The sequence below is a fragment of the Macaca nemestrina genome, chromosome 6 (genome assembly GCF_043159975.1).
Source record: "Macaca nemestrina isolate mMacNem1 chromosome 6, mMacNem.hap1, whole genome shotgun sequence".
Classification (NCBI taxonomy): Eukaryota; Metazoa; Chordata; class Mammalia; order Primates; family Cercopithecidae; genus Macaca; species Macaca nemestrina.
The window spans coordinates 102,303,899-102,318,105 of NC_092130.1; the positions used below are offsets into that span (position 1 = coordinate 102,303,899).

At 44.6% G+C, this 14,207-nt stretch overlaps 1 protein-coding gene across 1 annotated transcript; it reads left to right on the top strand.

The window, feature by feature from the left end:
• The first annotated feature begins 266 nt into the window (after positions 1-266).
• On the top strand, positions 267-13,264 carry LOC105475145 (ectodermal-neural cortex 1). The gene is made up of 3 exons (XM_011730179.2): positions 267-404; positions 4,180-5,994; positions 10,681-13,264. The coding sequence occupies exon 2, from the start codon at positions 4,193-4,195 to the stop codon at positions 5,960-5,962; it is 1,770 nt and encodes a 589-aa protein (XP_011728481.1). The 5' UTR covers positions 267-404; positions 4,180-4,192; the 3' UTR covers positions 5,963-5,994; positions 10,681-13,264.
• The last annotated feature ends 943 nt before the right edge of the window (positions 13,265-14,207 follow it).

The window sequence follows — 14,207 nt, forward strand, 5'->3', positions numbered from 1 at the left end:
GGAGAGGAGGCGGTGCGGCGGTGGCGCTGCGGAGACCGCGTCCAGACGCCTGGCAGCAGCCGGCGCACAAGGCGCTTTCTAGCTCCCTCCCCCGAGCACACAGCCCGCCTCCTTCCGCGGCGCCTGCAGTGGCAGGCTTGCTCTCCGCTCCGGTGACGCGCTCCGGTAGACGCTCTGCGGGTCCTGGACGCCGGGTGCGCGGCGTGGGGACAAGAGGCAGAGGCGAACGCCAGCGGTAGCCAGTCAGCGAGCCATCGTTCGGGGCGCAGTCCTCTCCCCGGCTGGCGCTCCTTTCTCCGGGGCATTCGCCACCGCTTCCCGGGGCTGAGACGACCGATTCGTCGCCTCCTTGCCCGTGACCGACGCTAGAACTCAGTTGTGCGTTGCGGCCAGTCGCCACTGCTGTAAGTTTCCCCCACTGCCCCGGACCTGTTGCAGGCGCTGCCGGCTTCAGGGGCTGCTTCGGCTGCAGGGGTGTGTTCGCGAGAGGTGAGCGTGCCCCGGGCAGCCGGCAGCTTCCACTTGAGGCCAGGGGGAACTCTTCTAGGTGCGGAGACCATGGTGCCCGCCGCTGCCCTTCCACAGCAGGCAGGAGCCGGGCATCGCCAGAGAGGTCGACCGGCGGTGCAATGTCCGGGGCGAGCCGCTGGGGAAGCGAGGAGCAGAGCTAAGGATACAGTCAGCCTCTCTCCTCCGCGGAAAGCAGCGCTTTCCTGGGGGTGAATGTCGCGCTGCGTCGCTCCCCGCAGCCTCCAGGGCGGAGCGCGCGGAATCGTTGGCCCACGTTGCATCCTTCCCGGCTGAGAGGAAAGTTGGGGCCACGCACAGACACCCTGAGAGCGGGCATGTTCACTGCGGCGGAAATGTCTTATAGAGAATGAATGAAAACTGTTTTCTGAAAAACTAGTTTCTTGATCTGTCGTGTTAACATTATTAGTTACAAAGGACAGGAATTGGTGGGCGGGGAGATGAAACATTGAATTTATCCACATGCAGTTTGGTGTCACACAGGCATGGCCAGCTTGTTAAATAGCTTTGCAAGTGTTAATAAAAAGACTCTGGCAAGAAGCTACTTTTGTTAACAAGATCTTTATAATGTTCTGTTATTACCGGTAATATAAATGCCCAGAAAAAAATCTGCCTAGTTTCTCTTTTGATTGGATTGAGATCAGGTTCAAAACCTGGAGAAGCGTGCGGGACGCTAAGCATTGGAGGCAGAGAGCCTGAATTAGGAGCCTGAAGTGAACTGAAGTTACTGTAACTGAAGCCCTTTTGATGTTCACAGTAATAGCCCTTTTCTCTGTCTTCTTTGTAGACGCAGATTAAGTATAAGTGTGCATTTTCTTGGCCACTTACTTGATATGCAAATGTGATTTCTCTGGGGGCTTAAAAATGCTGGAAAGATGATTCATTTTATGTTGAAGGTGTGTTCAGTGACTTGTATACGTGGTTTCTGCTGATATTTTGAAGTTTGCACACTTTTAAACCAGAAAGCAAGTATTTCCCCTTGGGTTTCCAAGTTTACTTTTTATTTTAATCAAACATTTTTGCAAGAATGTTGATTGTGATTTTGGCTGTGACGTGCTTTTCCATCTGGATGGTATCCAAGGTGACAGGCTAGGCTCTTCCTTCTGGCTTGTTGGGCCAGCCTGGAACATACAGGAGCATAAACACAGGATGCGGAGAGATGTAGATCCTATATCCTAAGGTCTTCTAAACAAATTGTTTTCTTAGCTGTAGGTCTGGTTGTGAATGTTGTTTTGCACCATCCTGAATCTAATGTTCAGGGAAATGTGTTCTGGGCCCAGCATGATTCCAGCTCAACGTGTAAGCATTTTGGTGTCTGTGCACCTAGTTTCAGGGAACCTCATTATTCCTTCAGTCAGGGCAGCATTTGCTCTTAGCCTGAGAGGCAGTAGCTTCATAGGAGGATGTAGACAGTCTATCCAGGTTTAGACTTAAAGTCTTCCTCCAAATACTTCAGACTGAATGTACTAATTAAAATAACAACTACAGTGGTGGAGCATTGAGAATGCTAATGGATGTTTTAACCCTTTGGAAACCTAATGCATTCCCCTAGGTTCACATGGTCATTTTCCAGAACACTGGGCATTGGTTAGAATGGAGTAGACAGTAGACACTTAGCCTGAGGTGGGAGTGAGGCTGGCTCCTCACCATTTTTTATATCCCAAGTCACTGTGGAGATTACTGGGTGCTTTGTAAAGTCTTCCTAACACTGTAGCTCTAGGACTTTGTTGCTTCCTTTCTTCCACTAAGCCATGTTTACTCATCATAAAAAATTACATTCCAAAAAGGAAAGAAAACTAGTTGCATCACCTAATGGCGTGAGGTATATGTGTCCTGCCCCTGCCTTTGTGGTTTTCTGTGCAGTCTCACAGCGGGGCTCACATCTGGTTGGGGAGGTGCAAGTTAGTATTTTAGCCCATGAATCTGTGGCAAATCATTCATTTGCATTTATTAATAATTCTTAGAATGTAAATTTAAAAATATCTGAATGGTTAAAGGAAACAGAGTTTCAGCTGCGCTTTCAGGACTGGCTGTTCTGTGTCTGGAACAGATACTGTAACCAGCCACACAGTTTACCCTCTGGGGATAAACAACGGGATAAACAGCTTCCTTAGGAATCCTTGGACAGGCAGCTTCTTGAGGACTTCATTCCTTTGAAGTAACAGAGGGGTGGTATGAAAGAAAAGGATGAAGGCATGTGATTCAGTTTTTGAAGATGGATGACAAGCATTTCCTATGTCTCTAGCCTACTGTTTTCTTACTGAAGAAAGCCAAAAGATAGCATTAGATTCTACTATAATTTCATTGTAGATACCGAGGAAAGCACTGTAGTCAGCAAATAAATTCTGGGGTGGTCCTAAATGAACAACAGCTGGCAAAATACACACACACACACACACACACAGACACGTATTTTTTGATTTAAATAAAGCAGTGTTTGCATTTTGAACTCCCTCTATGCAGGTGCCAGCATTTGCAGATATATAGGAACAGTCCTGGTGATGCACTATTTAATCAAAAGACAGGGGTGGATCTTTTGTTCTTGCAAATGGTTTTCCAAGAATTGATATAAAGCGGGAAGAACAGAAAACAGCAGTCATGAGTATGCTACTCAAAATATTCTTCTTTTTATGTGCCAAATCCTCACATTGGAAGCTGTCCAGAGCAAGACAGGTAGTTGGTGATTATGGCCAGAATTTATTCCGTGCTTTGACTAAAGGCTTGCTGATCAATATATGGGTATTCAAATTGGGGTGCTTTTAGGACTCCTCAGTGGTAGAGCTGTGTGGTTAGAAATTAATCTTTAACTTGGGATGCCGAGGTGGGAGGAGCAGGAGTTTGAGACCCTGTCTCTACAAAAAATACAAAAAATTATCTGGGTTTGGTGGTGCACACCTTTAGTGCCAGCTACTCGGAAGGCCGAGGCAGGAGGATCACTTGAGTCCAGGAGTTCGAGGCTGCAGTGAACTGTGATTGCACCACTGTGCTCAAGCCTGGGTGACAGAGCGAGACTTGGTCTCAAAAATATGTATAAAATGAAATACATTATCTGTAACATTTAAATAAAGGTCTGATCGTTGCAGAAGTTGGCCTTACATTTCCCATTTACTGTATGTGCCGGGAGATTGGGTCTTACCAAAGGAATTCTTAATGGAATTAATTATTAGGTGTTTGTTTTACACATGGCTTTATGTTGCATGAGGCGTGAAAGCCAGTGCCCATCCTGGCATTATGAGAGCAGGAGACCTGGCATTTTAAGTGGCCCACAGTGAATCAGCTGGACTACGACAGGGAGCTGTGAGAATGAGACCTCACTCCTCTTGGCTTTTGCTGACTTATATTCTAAAAGACTTCAATGGCCTGAAAGTTGGCAATCAGGTTTTCCAAGATGAACCTGCTTTTTAGGCAGTGATTTTTTTTTTTTAAATGGTGCAGAGTTCAAATAGCTCAACAGTATTACAGTGAATATCTTTCCTTCTGGGTAGCTGTCTCTGGCTTTGTCCTGGAATGGCCATACACTATTCTAGAATAGTAGGTGGCATGGTCAACTACAAAGTGTTCTGTTTTTTGTCCCAAACCATTGTTGCTTTCGTTCTGCTGTTCTGAACATCAGGAGCATCATTTTCAATTTATTATTATTATTATTTTTAGGAGTGGAAACAAAATGTCAGTCAGCGTGCATGAGAACCGCAAGTCCAGGGCCAGCAGCGGCTCCATTAACATCTATCTGTTTCACAAGTCCTCGTACGCTGACAGCGTCCTTACTCACCTGAATCTTTTACGCCAGCAGCGTCTCTTCACTGACGTCCTTCTCCATGCCGGAAATAGGACCTTCCCTTGCCACCGGGCAGTGCTGGCTGCATGCAGTCGCTACTTTGAGGCCATGTTCAGTGGTGGCCTTAAAGAGAGCCAGGACAGTGAGGTCAACTTCGACAATTCCATCCACCCAGAAGTCTTGGAGCTGCTGCTTGACTATGCGTACTCCTCCCGGGTCATCATCAATGAAGAAAATGCAGAATCGCTCCTGGAAGCTGGTGACATGCTGGAGTTTCAAGACATCCGGGATGCATGTGCAGAGTTTCTGGAAAAGAACCTTCATCCCACCAACTGCCTGGGCATGCTGCTGCTGTCTGACGCGCACCAGTGCACCAAGCTGTACGAACTATCTTGGAGAATGTGTCTCAGCAACTTCCAAACCATCAGGAAGAATGAAGATTTCCTCCAGCTGCCCCAGGACATGGTAGTGCAACTCTTGTCCAGTGAAGAGCTGGAGACAGAAGATGAAAGGCTTGTGTACGAGTCTGCAATTAACTGGATCAGCTATGACCTGAAGAAGCGCTATTGCTACCTCCCAGAACTGTTGCAGACAGTAAGGCTGGCACTTCTGCCAGCCATCTATCTCATGGAGAATGTGGCCATGGAGGAACTCATCACCAAGCAGAGAAAGAGTAAGGAAATTGTGGAAGAGGCCATCAGGTGCAAACTGAAAATCCTGCAGAATGACGGTGTGGTAACCAGCCTCTGTGCCCGACCTCGGAAAACCGGCCATGCCCTCTTCCTTCTGGGAGGACAGACTTTCATGTGTGACAAGTTGTATCTGGTAGACCAGAAGGCCAAAGAAATTATTCCCAAGGCTGACATTCCCAGCCCAAGAAAAGAGTTTAGTGCATGTGCGATTGGCTGCAAAGTATACATTACTGGGGGGCGGGGGTCTGAAAATGGGGTCTCGAAAGATGTCTGGGTTTATGATACCCTGCACGAGGAGTGGTCCAAAGCTGCCCCCATGCTGGTGGCCAGGTTTGGCCATGGCTCTGCTGAACTGAAGCACTGCCTATATGTGGTTGGGGGGCACACGGCCGCAACTGGCTGCCTCCCGGCCTCCCCCTCAGTCTCTCTAAAGCAGGTAGAACATTATGACCCCACAACCAACAAATGGACCATGGTGGCCCCACTCCGAGAAGGCGTTAGCAACGCCGCAGTAGTGAGCGCCAAGCTCAAGTTGTTTGCTTTTGGAGGTACCAGTGTCAGTCATGACAAGCTCCCCAAAGTTCAGTGTTATGATCAGTGTGAAAACAGGTGGACTGTACCAGCCACCTGTCCCCAGCCCTGGCGTTACACAGCAGCAGCTGTGCTGGGGAACCAGATTTTTATTATGGGGGGTGATACAGAATTCTCTGCCTGCTCTGCTTATAAATTCAACAGTGAGACTTACCAGTGGACCAAGGTGGGAGATGTGACAGCAAAGCGCATGAGCTGCCATGCTGTAGCCTCTGGAAACAAACTCTACGTGGTTGGAGGATACTTTGGCATTCAGCGATGCAAGACTTTGGACTGCTACGATCCAACATTAGATGTGTGGAACAGCATCACCACCGTCCCGTACTCGCTGATTCCTACTGCATTTGTCAGCACCTGGAAACATCTGCCTTCTTAAATGCAGTACATTCTAAAGAGAGTGAGCACGAGGTAAGAAGTTTAGCTATAGATGCAAGTCTGCATATAATGAGGCTATTGCGTAAGTTCAGTACATGGGGTGAGATCTGATCCACAGAGACTGTGCTGCAGAGGTACTACCAAAGCTGTAAAAATAAGAGAGCTGGTGCCCCTAGAACCTACCAACTTGTGTTGACCACAGCCTCAGCCCCCCAATGGCATTAGCCAGTGGTTCTCAGCTTTTACTGAGCCTCAGAATCTCCTGAAGAGCTTTTTGTTTATTTTATTATTATTATTTTTTGAGACGGAGTCTCGCTCTGTCACCCAGGCTGGAGTGCAGTGGCATGATTTTGGCTCACTGCAAGCTCCGCCTCCCGGGTTCACGCCGTTCTCCTGCCTCAGCTTCCCGAGTAGCTGGGATACAGGCGCCCATCACCATGCCCAGATAATTTTTTGTATTTTTAGTAGAGACGGGGTTTCACCATGTTAGCCAGGATGGTCTTGATCTCCTGACCTCATGATCTGCCCACCCCAGCCTCCCAAAGTGCTGGGATTACAGGCGTGAGCCACCGCGCCCGACCCTGAAGAGCTTTTTAAAAACTGCCCATACCAGAGACTTAGTTCCATTTGGTCTGGGGTGGGGTCCAAGCATCAGTATTTTTAGAAAGTTTCCGGATGATTCCAATGAACAACCAGGTTGAGAATCCCTGACCTCTGTTGAGAATGCCAGCTAATGTTTATTGAGCCCTCACTGTGTGCTTGCAGCGGTGCCACGTGGTTTCCCAAGATCGTCTCATTCTATCCTCACAACAACTCTGTGGGGAATTATTACTAGCTTCGTTTTATAGATGAAAAAACTTCATGCATTAAGGAGGCTAAGCTGCCGAGTGAGCAGAGCTTAGTAAGCGGTGGAGCTGGTCAGGAAGTCAATGCAGGGGGTCTGGCTCCAGACATCTGCGCTGGAGCATCGTGTTGCACTGCCACTGAATAAACTTGAGCTTCACATCCGTGACACCAATGTCATCCCAGGTGATACTTCATTTCTATTCAAATTTTGCTTCCTCAAACCCTTTGTGGAATGAATAGGGTTTAAAAAATGTATTGCCCAAATTCATTCCTAGTTTATTCTCTCCAAAATTGTTAGCTTATTTTAAATGTTTTCCTTAAAAAGTAGCACCCTTTAGGGCATTTATTACCTTTAAAGATAAATCTATATCTGTCTTTGTAAAAGGCTGCATGTACGTAGCAGAAATTTGTGCAGATAACACTGAGCCACCTAAACTTCCAAAACTATGGCCTTTCAGACTTAGTCAGGCTGCCCCTATTGTCAAGGCTATTGTCAAAGTTGTGTTTCTGCGTCATATATCTGAGTACATAATAGTTGTCTGTGTATTTAAGAGTATATAATGCTCTTGGCTCAGATAATTAATAGGCCTACACAGTTCAGAGTTCGCAAAGCTCATGGCTGCTTTGCTGCTAAGCATTCTTAGGATTGGCCCCAGAAATTGCTTAGGCATGTGTAAGTATAGCCCAGCGCACACAGAATGTGTTGATTTGTTTTGGTGATTCATGGGCTTATTACTAATAATAAGAGAAGAAAGTAACTGCTTTGGAGGAACTACAATGAAAACAAACTCATTTACTTGGGAACTTTTGGCTCTGTTTTCCCTTGTATATTTCACACCTTTGAAGGGGACTTCAAAGGGAGAAAAGGAGATCTAGGCCTAGTGGCAAGCTAAGCACAGAGGGGTTTCATCTCATTGGTCTTTTCTTTCCCCATCCCTTACAACTCATTTAGAAACATCATTAAACTTGGCCTTACTCTCACATTTCAGCTTGCTATTTGTTTTTTTTTTTTGAGACAGAGTCTTATTCTATTGCCCAGGCTGGGGTACAATGGCGAGATCTCGGCTCGCTGCAACTTCCGCCTCCTGGGTTCAAGCGATTCTCCTGCCTCAGCCTTCCAAGTAGCTGGATTGCAGCGCCCACCACCACACCTGGCTTTTTTGTATTTTTAGTAGAGATGGGGTTTCATCGTGTTGGTAAAGCTGGTCTTCAACTCCTGACCTCAAGTGATCCACCCACCTCAGCCTCCCAAAGTGCTGGGATTACAGGCGTGAGCCACCGTGCATAGCCTTCAGCTTGCTATTTTTTTCACTTCTTCAGTTATCTCTTCCACCCTTCGTACAGTTATGAGAGTTCTGAGTTATGTCATGCTTTCCTGGAATGAAACTCCTTCAAAACAGCAGGAACAGTCAGACACCTCCTCTGGGGAGCAACTGGGCTAATAACGTCCCACACCAAACTGGTTTTTTGTAGCCTTGCTGGCATCTCAGTAATCTTGAATAAACAAATGCTCTGAAAGTGGTTATTTCATTTGAGATATGAATGCATGACTCACCTCTAAAGCAGGTTTAAAGAACCTCCTAGGCAAAAGCATCAATTAACAGCACACTTAGTCGGGTGTTAGTCCAGAACTGACTATATTTGCACAGAAGAGCCATAAAAATTGCTACCAGGGTGGTGGTACATAACGACAATGGGCAGGCTGGCTGGCATCCTTGGAACAAGATAAGGAAATTGAGGCAGAAAGAGGAGAGAAGCCACGTGTGTATTCTGGCCCTAGTTTTAAGTTCTAGACCTTTCTGAGTTTTAGATTGCTTCTCTGTCAAATGAGTGGTTTGATCTATAATTCCCCTGTGATCTGTCCCAACTCAGACTAGGGTCAATTGATAGGGGAATTAAAAGAGGTGAAAATACCTAGCCCAGTGATTGGCATGTAGTAAGTGTTCAATATTCAGTTTAGACCCTAACTCACTGTGAGATAATGGCAGTGGAATTAGCTTTGTGTGTGGTAGGAAAATGAGGTTTCTTTGACTTTTATCTGCTTGTTATCTTTAGACTTCATTTTTGGTTCCTCCTTTTTCAGCCCAGAGTGAACATGTTGGCAAACACTTGACTTCACCCTACCCTGGGTGTTTGAACTGAATCATACCCTTCCGGTCCCTGGGAAACAGAGCAAGTAAAGTGTTAATTTATACATGAAATAACATCCTCTTCATCCTTGGTGCTACCAGTGAGAGAGTCAAACACATAAAAACTAAATTTGACAGGGCCAAGTTTGCTGCTTTTAAAGGGCAGCATAAGCGCCTGATCAAAGCCACTCTTTGAATTTCCGACAGGGAGAATGTTGGTTAAAATGTCTAAAGTTTACTACACAAGATAGTGCTAAAACATTTAAGAGGGGGTTGAAGTGCCCTAAAGTGCTGGGTAGGTAGGTCTCAGTCCCAAACTGCAAATTCCTCTGCCCTCCAAATGTAGGTGTTAACTGAATTAATACAGTGTTTAACAGAAAGTTTCCCTAGGTCTTAAAGCTCATCCACCAAGGAGGTTTTATCTGCCTCCTGCTGCTCTGTCAGTGGGTGGGAAGGGCAGAGAGGAAATTACTTTGATTATCCTCTGTTTTCATGGTGCCCGTGTGGCCTCAACCTAACTTAGGCTTTGATTTGCTTTGTTTCTTCTCTAGAATTTTTTTTTTTTTTGGTATGTGTCCTTTTTTATTTTCCTGTTTGAATATGCAATTTTGGGGGGGGGGTGGTGTGTATTGCTTTTTTCCTGTTTGAATATGCGATGTCTTGAAATTTTATATTATTACAAGATACATTCTTTTGGCCTAATGTTGACATATAGGTTACAAGGAAGTGGAGGTGGGGCAATGACACCATAGTCTAAGGAATGCCTTGAAAGCTTGAATCACTGTTAGGAAACAGCCAAAAGAAACAACTCATGAAATGAATCAGGCTTCTGAACACACAAAAGCAAAGTGGGAAGAATTCGATGCAAGTCATGAGTGGCTCCTCCAGAATTCCCTTTGTCTGTACTTAGAGTTACAGCAATAAGGATACAAAAGCCGTCTGCAGAATTTCCCCAGATGAAATGAGAAATAAATAAATGGGAAGGGTGAGCAGTGTGAGGAAATGCAAGCTCTATGAAATGTGCAGGCTTTGTGGTTACGGCACTTTGAACTGATATTCACACTTGATGTAGGTAGATTCTGTAGCACTGGTATGCCGTAACTGCTGGCATCTAAGTGTGGACTAATGAACTTTGAGAATAAACTCCAACCTTGGGCTGTTGAGGCCTGATACGTTGTCATGTGAAAGGAAGCGAGACTGATTTCTGCCATAATGGATAGCAGAGATGCGTTTAAATACGAGGATTAGTATGTCTGCCTCCGAGATGGTAAAGTTAATTTGGAATCTTTCATGGTACATGGGCCAAGGAGGGTTTGCAGAGGAATCTCCCTTCTTTTCACCCTTTAGTGATCACTTTACGGTGGCTCTGTTTAACCACAGAAAGAAATTTTATGAATGTTGGAAGCAGAAGATGGCAACTCATAATAGCATCTGGACATATAGGTTTGGATTTGAACGTATATATACACTTAGGAAAGAAGTGAAGGTCCTTCTTTAGACACCACTGTTTTTGTCAGGCCATCCATCTGCATGGATGCGTACATGCACACTTGTGCATTTAAGGCAAGCACTTTAAATATCTTTGCACAGTTCCTACTGAACATGTAAGACCTTTGGAAGCAATATTGTCCAGCTCCCTACCTAGTTTAATTTTTAAAATTTTGTGGCTAAAAAGAAAAATCTTAACTATGGCATCATACAAATCCTTCATGCTTTTTTGTTTCGTTTTTTTCGTCTGTTTCAGCTCACTCCATCACTCGATGCTATAATATGAGATTTCTGCTTTGGAGAGGCCAAGTTTAATGAAGAGAAAAAAAGGAAAAGAAGTTAAAAGAAGTTGCAAGACATGAATAAAATCTGCTCCACCTTGTAAATGCTCTAACTGGACATGAAGGAAGGGGGCGGGGGGGTGGGATTTTTGCTGCAAGTAGCACATGGTTTAAATATGAATGAACAAACCTGTGATCTAGTCCTTGTCTTGTAATTGTGGATTAATGTCAACGTTAATCAGCCCCCTCAAAGGGAGAGAAAAGCTGGACCTTTTCCCTTGCTGTACCATATTCAGCATTTGATTTCCATGGGCTCCACCATTTATGTGTAAAATTTGAAATGGTTGTCACCTCTCTGAGGAGAGAGCTTGAAGCCTCCACACCAGCTGCTGCTGGAGAGTCAAAGCCCAACTGTGGGTCCAAGAGGGAAGCTGGCTGGGCTGGCTGAAGAATGAGGACCACTGGACTCTCCGTTAATCTCTAAGGGGTCTGCTCCCCAGGAGCGTTTCCGAACAATGGGGACTTTGTTGGTAGCCATTTGGTAGATGTTCTTTTCTATTTATAAGTGACTTTAAACTTTTCCTTGGCTGTTAAGAAGTTTGTTATAGATTTAGCTATTTATTGTTCGATGCCTGCATGCTGAAACAATGCCTACAGCTGTCTTCACATGTATGGACGTGTGTGAATGGTTGTATGTTTTGCACATTTTGTGGCTGTTGAGATGTGCTTTGCTGCACAAACATGAAAACTTTTGAGTTACAATTTGGAGTATAACTGGAGGGTGGGTTGGGGAGGGGTGGATTTTAAAAATGTCAAGACAGGGAAGGATGACAAAATGGAAATTTAAATGACATCCTAGAGGTAGAAAAACCGTGGAGATCACTTTTCTCAGACTCACCAGATTTTAATGGGATTTCATGGGGTTTGGTTGTGCTGATGGGGTAAGGGGAGGCTTCTTTCTGCCCTTCTCCCCACTCCCATCCGATTTACCTAATTCAGTCTCAGCTGCTGACATTTGGAAAGGACCAAATTGCTTTACAGTTTTTTTCTTTGTGTAATATCTTGAAATCCTGGAAAATTCTATGGAATAGTTCTGTATATAGGACACAGGTAAAGGCATTGTCCAAAGTTTATTTATTTATTTATTACCTTATGAGAATGCTTTGCCACAACCACAGTTAATGGGAAAAACGGAAGTATCACAGATGGAAATTAACTCACCAGATTTCTTGACCCGAACTCCTTCTCTTCTTGCTATATGATTTAGCAAGTTCTAGAAGGTCTCCAAGAAAATAATTACATTGGCACAATGTATACTTCAGTGCTCACCCTTAGGCAAATCTCTTTTTAAAAAACTCTTTGGTGCACGAGTAACACATTTGGCCACAAAACACCAAAGAATTGTAAGCAGTGGCCCCTATTGAGAAGGTTTCCGGCAGAGTTGGAAATCAGTTGTGAATACATTCTTTGCTAGTTGGAGTGCTTGTTTACTAAGCATGTGCCGTCGTAGGTATTAGTGCTAGTCTCAAATAGGTGCTTCCCCCGAGGTGCGGGGGAAGACCAAAGTTTGCAACTTGAACTGCTTTTGTCCACGTTTCTCACATTGCTGTATTTTAGAAAATAGGGGTTAAGACTGATAACAACCTTTTACATTGTGACCGTGTTTGCATTGTCTAATGACAGATAAATCCTTAACATTTCTCTCCACCTTAGTACTTTAGACTAATTGTGCTTGTCCGTCCATGCCATGAATGAGTGGGCTGTAGTTGGGCCAAAATAAATGAGCTGTTGGAAGAAAAGAATCACAGTACTTTCCAGCAGTCAGTCCCTGGTTCCTAGATGTGTTCTAAGCAATGCAAATGTCTAATTGTCCCCCAGTGGGCATAGTCAGTGTCGTTTATATTGTAGCAGTTACAGCTCTGTAGTTTATGATGCAAATCTGCCAAGAGAGATGTATGTGTCACTGCATGGCTTCTGAAGGCAGGATGGATTTTCTGCAGCTGTTTCAAAGTTGGGCTCTGTCCTTGAATCCTCTATTAATTACTGTGTGTGAACCAGAGGGAGCTGTGGTAAGGGTTGGGCCCCCAGCCTGCAGGGAACTTTCTGGACTCCTGCTCTTTGAATTGATACAGGCATTTGGTCTCACTACTTGACCATTCTCACCCTGTGAAACGTCCCACACTTTGAAGCAAATACAATTCACAGCACAGTACACACAAAAACCTTGGCATAAGACAGAGAAGGTTCTTCTTATTTTGTGGGCTGGTTGCTGTAGAAACACATAACAAAGGGCAGCCCTCCACTTCTGGTATAATTGTGTAGCCGCTTTTCTCTGGGCTTGACACCTGTCTTGAATAAGAGTGATTAGAGCCGCATAATGTCCCTCTCTTGGCTATTGACCATGTGGTTCACGTACAAAACTGTATAAGTTGAAGGAAAATGTTCATGTTCATATGTACTTGTTTGCTATGACTACATTTTGAGGTTTTGTAAAACTGTTATTTTTTTTTTCACAATGTGAAACTGAAGGTCAATAAATTATTAGAGATTTTCTCTTCATTATGTGTGTGGGTCTTTATTTGAATAAGACACAATTTGAGGCATTGTAAACTTGTGCCTTTTCTCGTCTGTCCAAAGGAGGATCGTTTCAGATATTCCGAACGTGTTTTATTTCACCATTTAGTGATATTTACAAAGGTAATTTTGCATACTAAGTAAAACTTTTGTTGACTATTAGAGTATCTCTTTAAGCAAAACAAAATCCTTCATTTATGGGTTATTCGCAGCTGGGAATATAACAAGTCACACGCCATGCGATATTAAGACAGAGTACTTTATATTAGAATGAATTTAGTTTTTGAAATCCTCACGTGGGTTATATTTTGACAGAAAGCTGTTAGAGAAGGAGCTGGAGTTCAATCCTCTTTTCATCTGCTGACATCTGCTTTAGAAATCATTTAAAGTGGAAATATATGCATATTATTTCTGTACTGCAACAGAAAAGCACAAGTTTAACCCCTCATGGACACCTAGCTTCTTCCAAGCTGATGGCTGTCCTAGCTGGCTCTGCAAAAGACTAGTTGAAGCCTCCTGCCCCCATCTCATGATGGCTTCATATCACACTGAGATGCTCCTTTATCGCTCGGGTTGGAACCATTATTGTTTCAGTGTGCAGAGCAAGGTTGGGCATAACCTTTTCTGGGTAGAAAATAAATATTACCTAATTGGGAACTCTAGGAGACCTCACAAGTAGGCATAATGCAATTATAGCCTTTGCACTTTGACCAAGATGCCAGAGCAGATGCCTTGGGTTTGACAGGAGGATCATTCGGTTCTGTGCCGTGTGAAGCTGGTCTACAGCCAAGCCTTTGGGGACCAGTGTCAGCCCTCAGATTCCAAGTGCATGATGTTGAAGACCTCTGGAAACCCTGTTGATGACACCATATGGATGACACTAAATGACAGGGAAGAAGGGCAGGTTAGTTAGGAGTTGACGGATGGG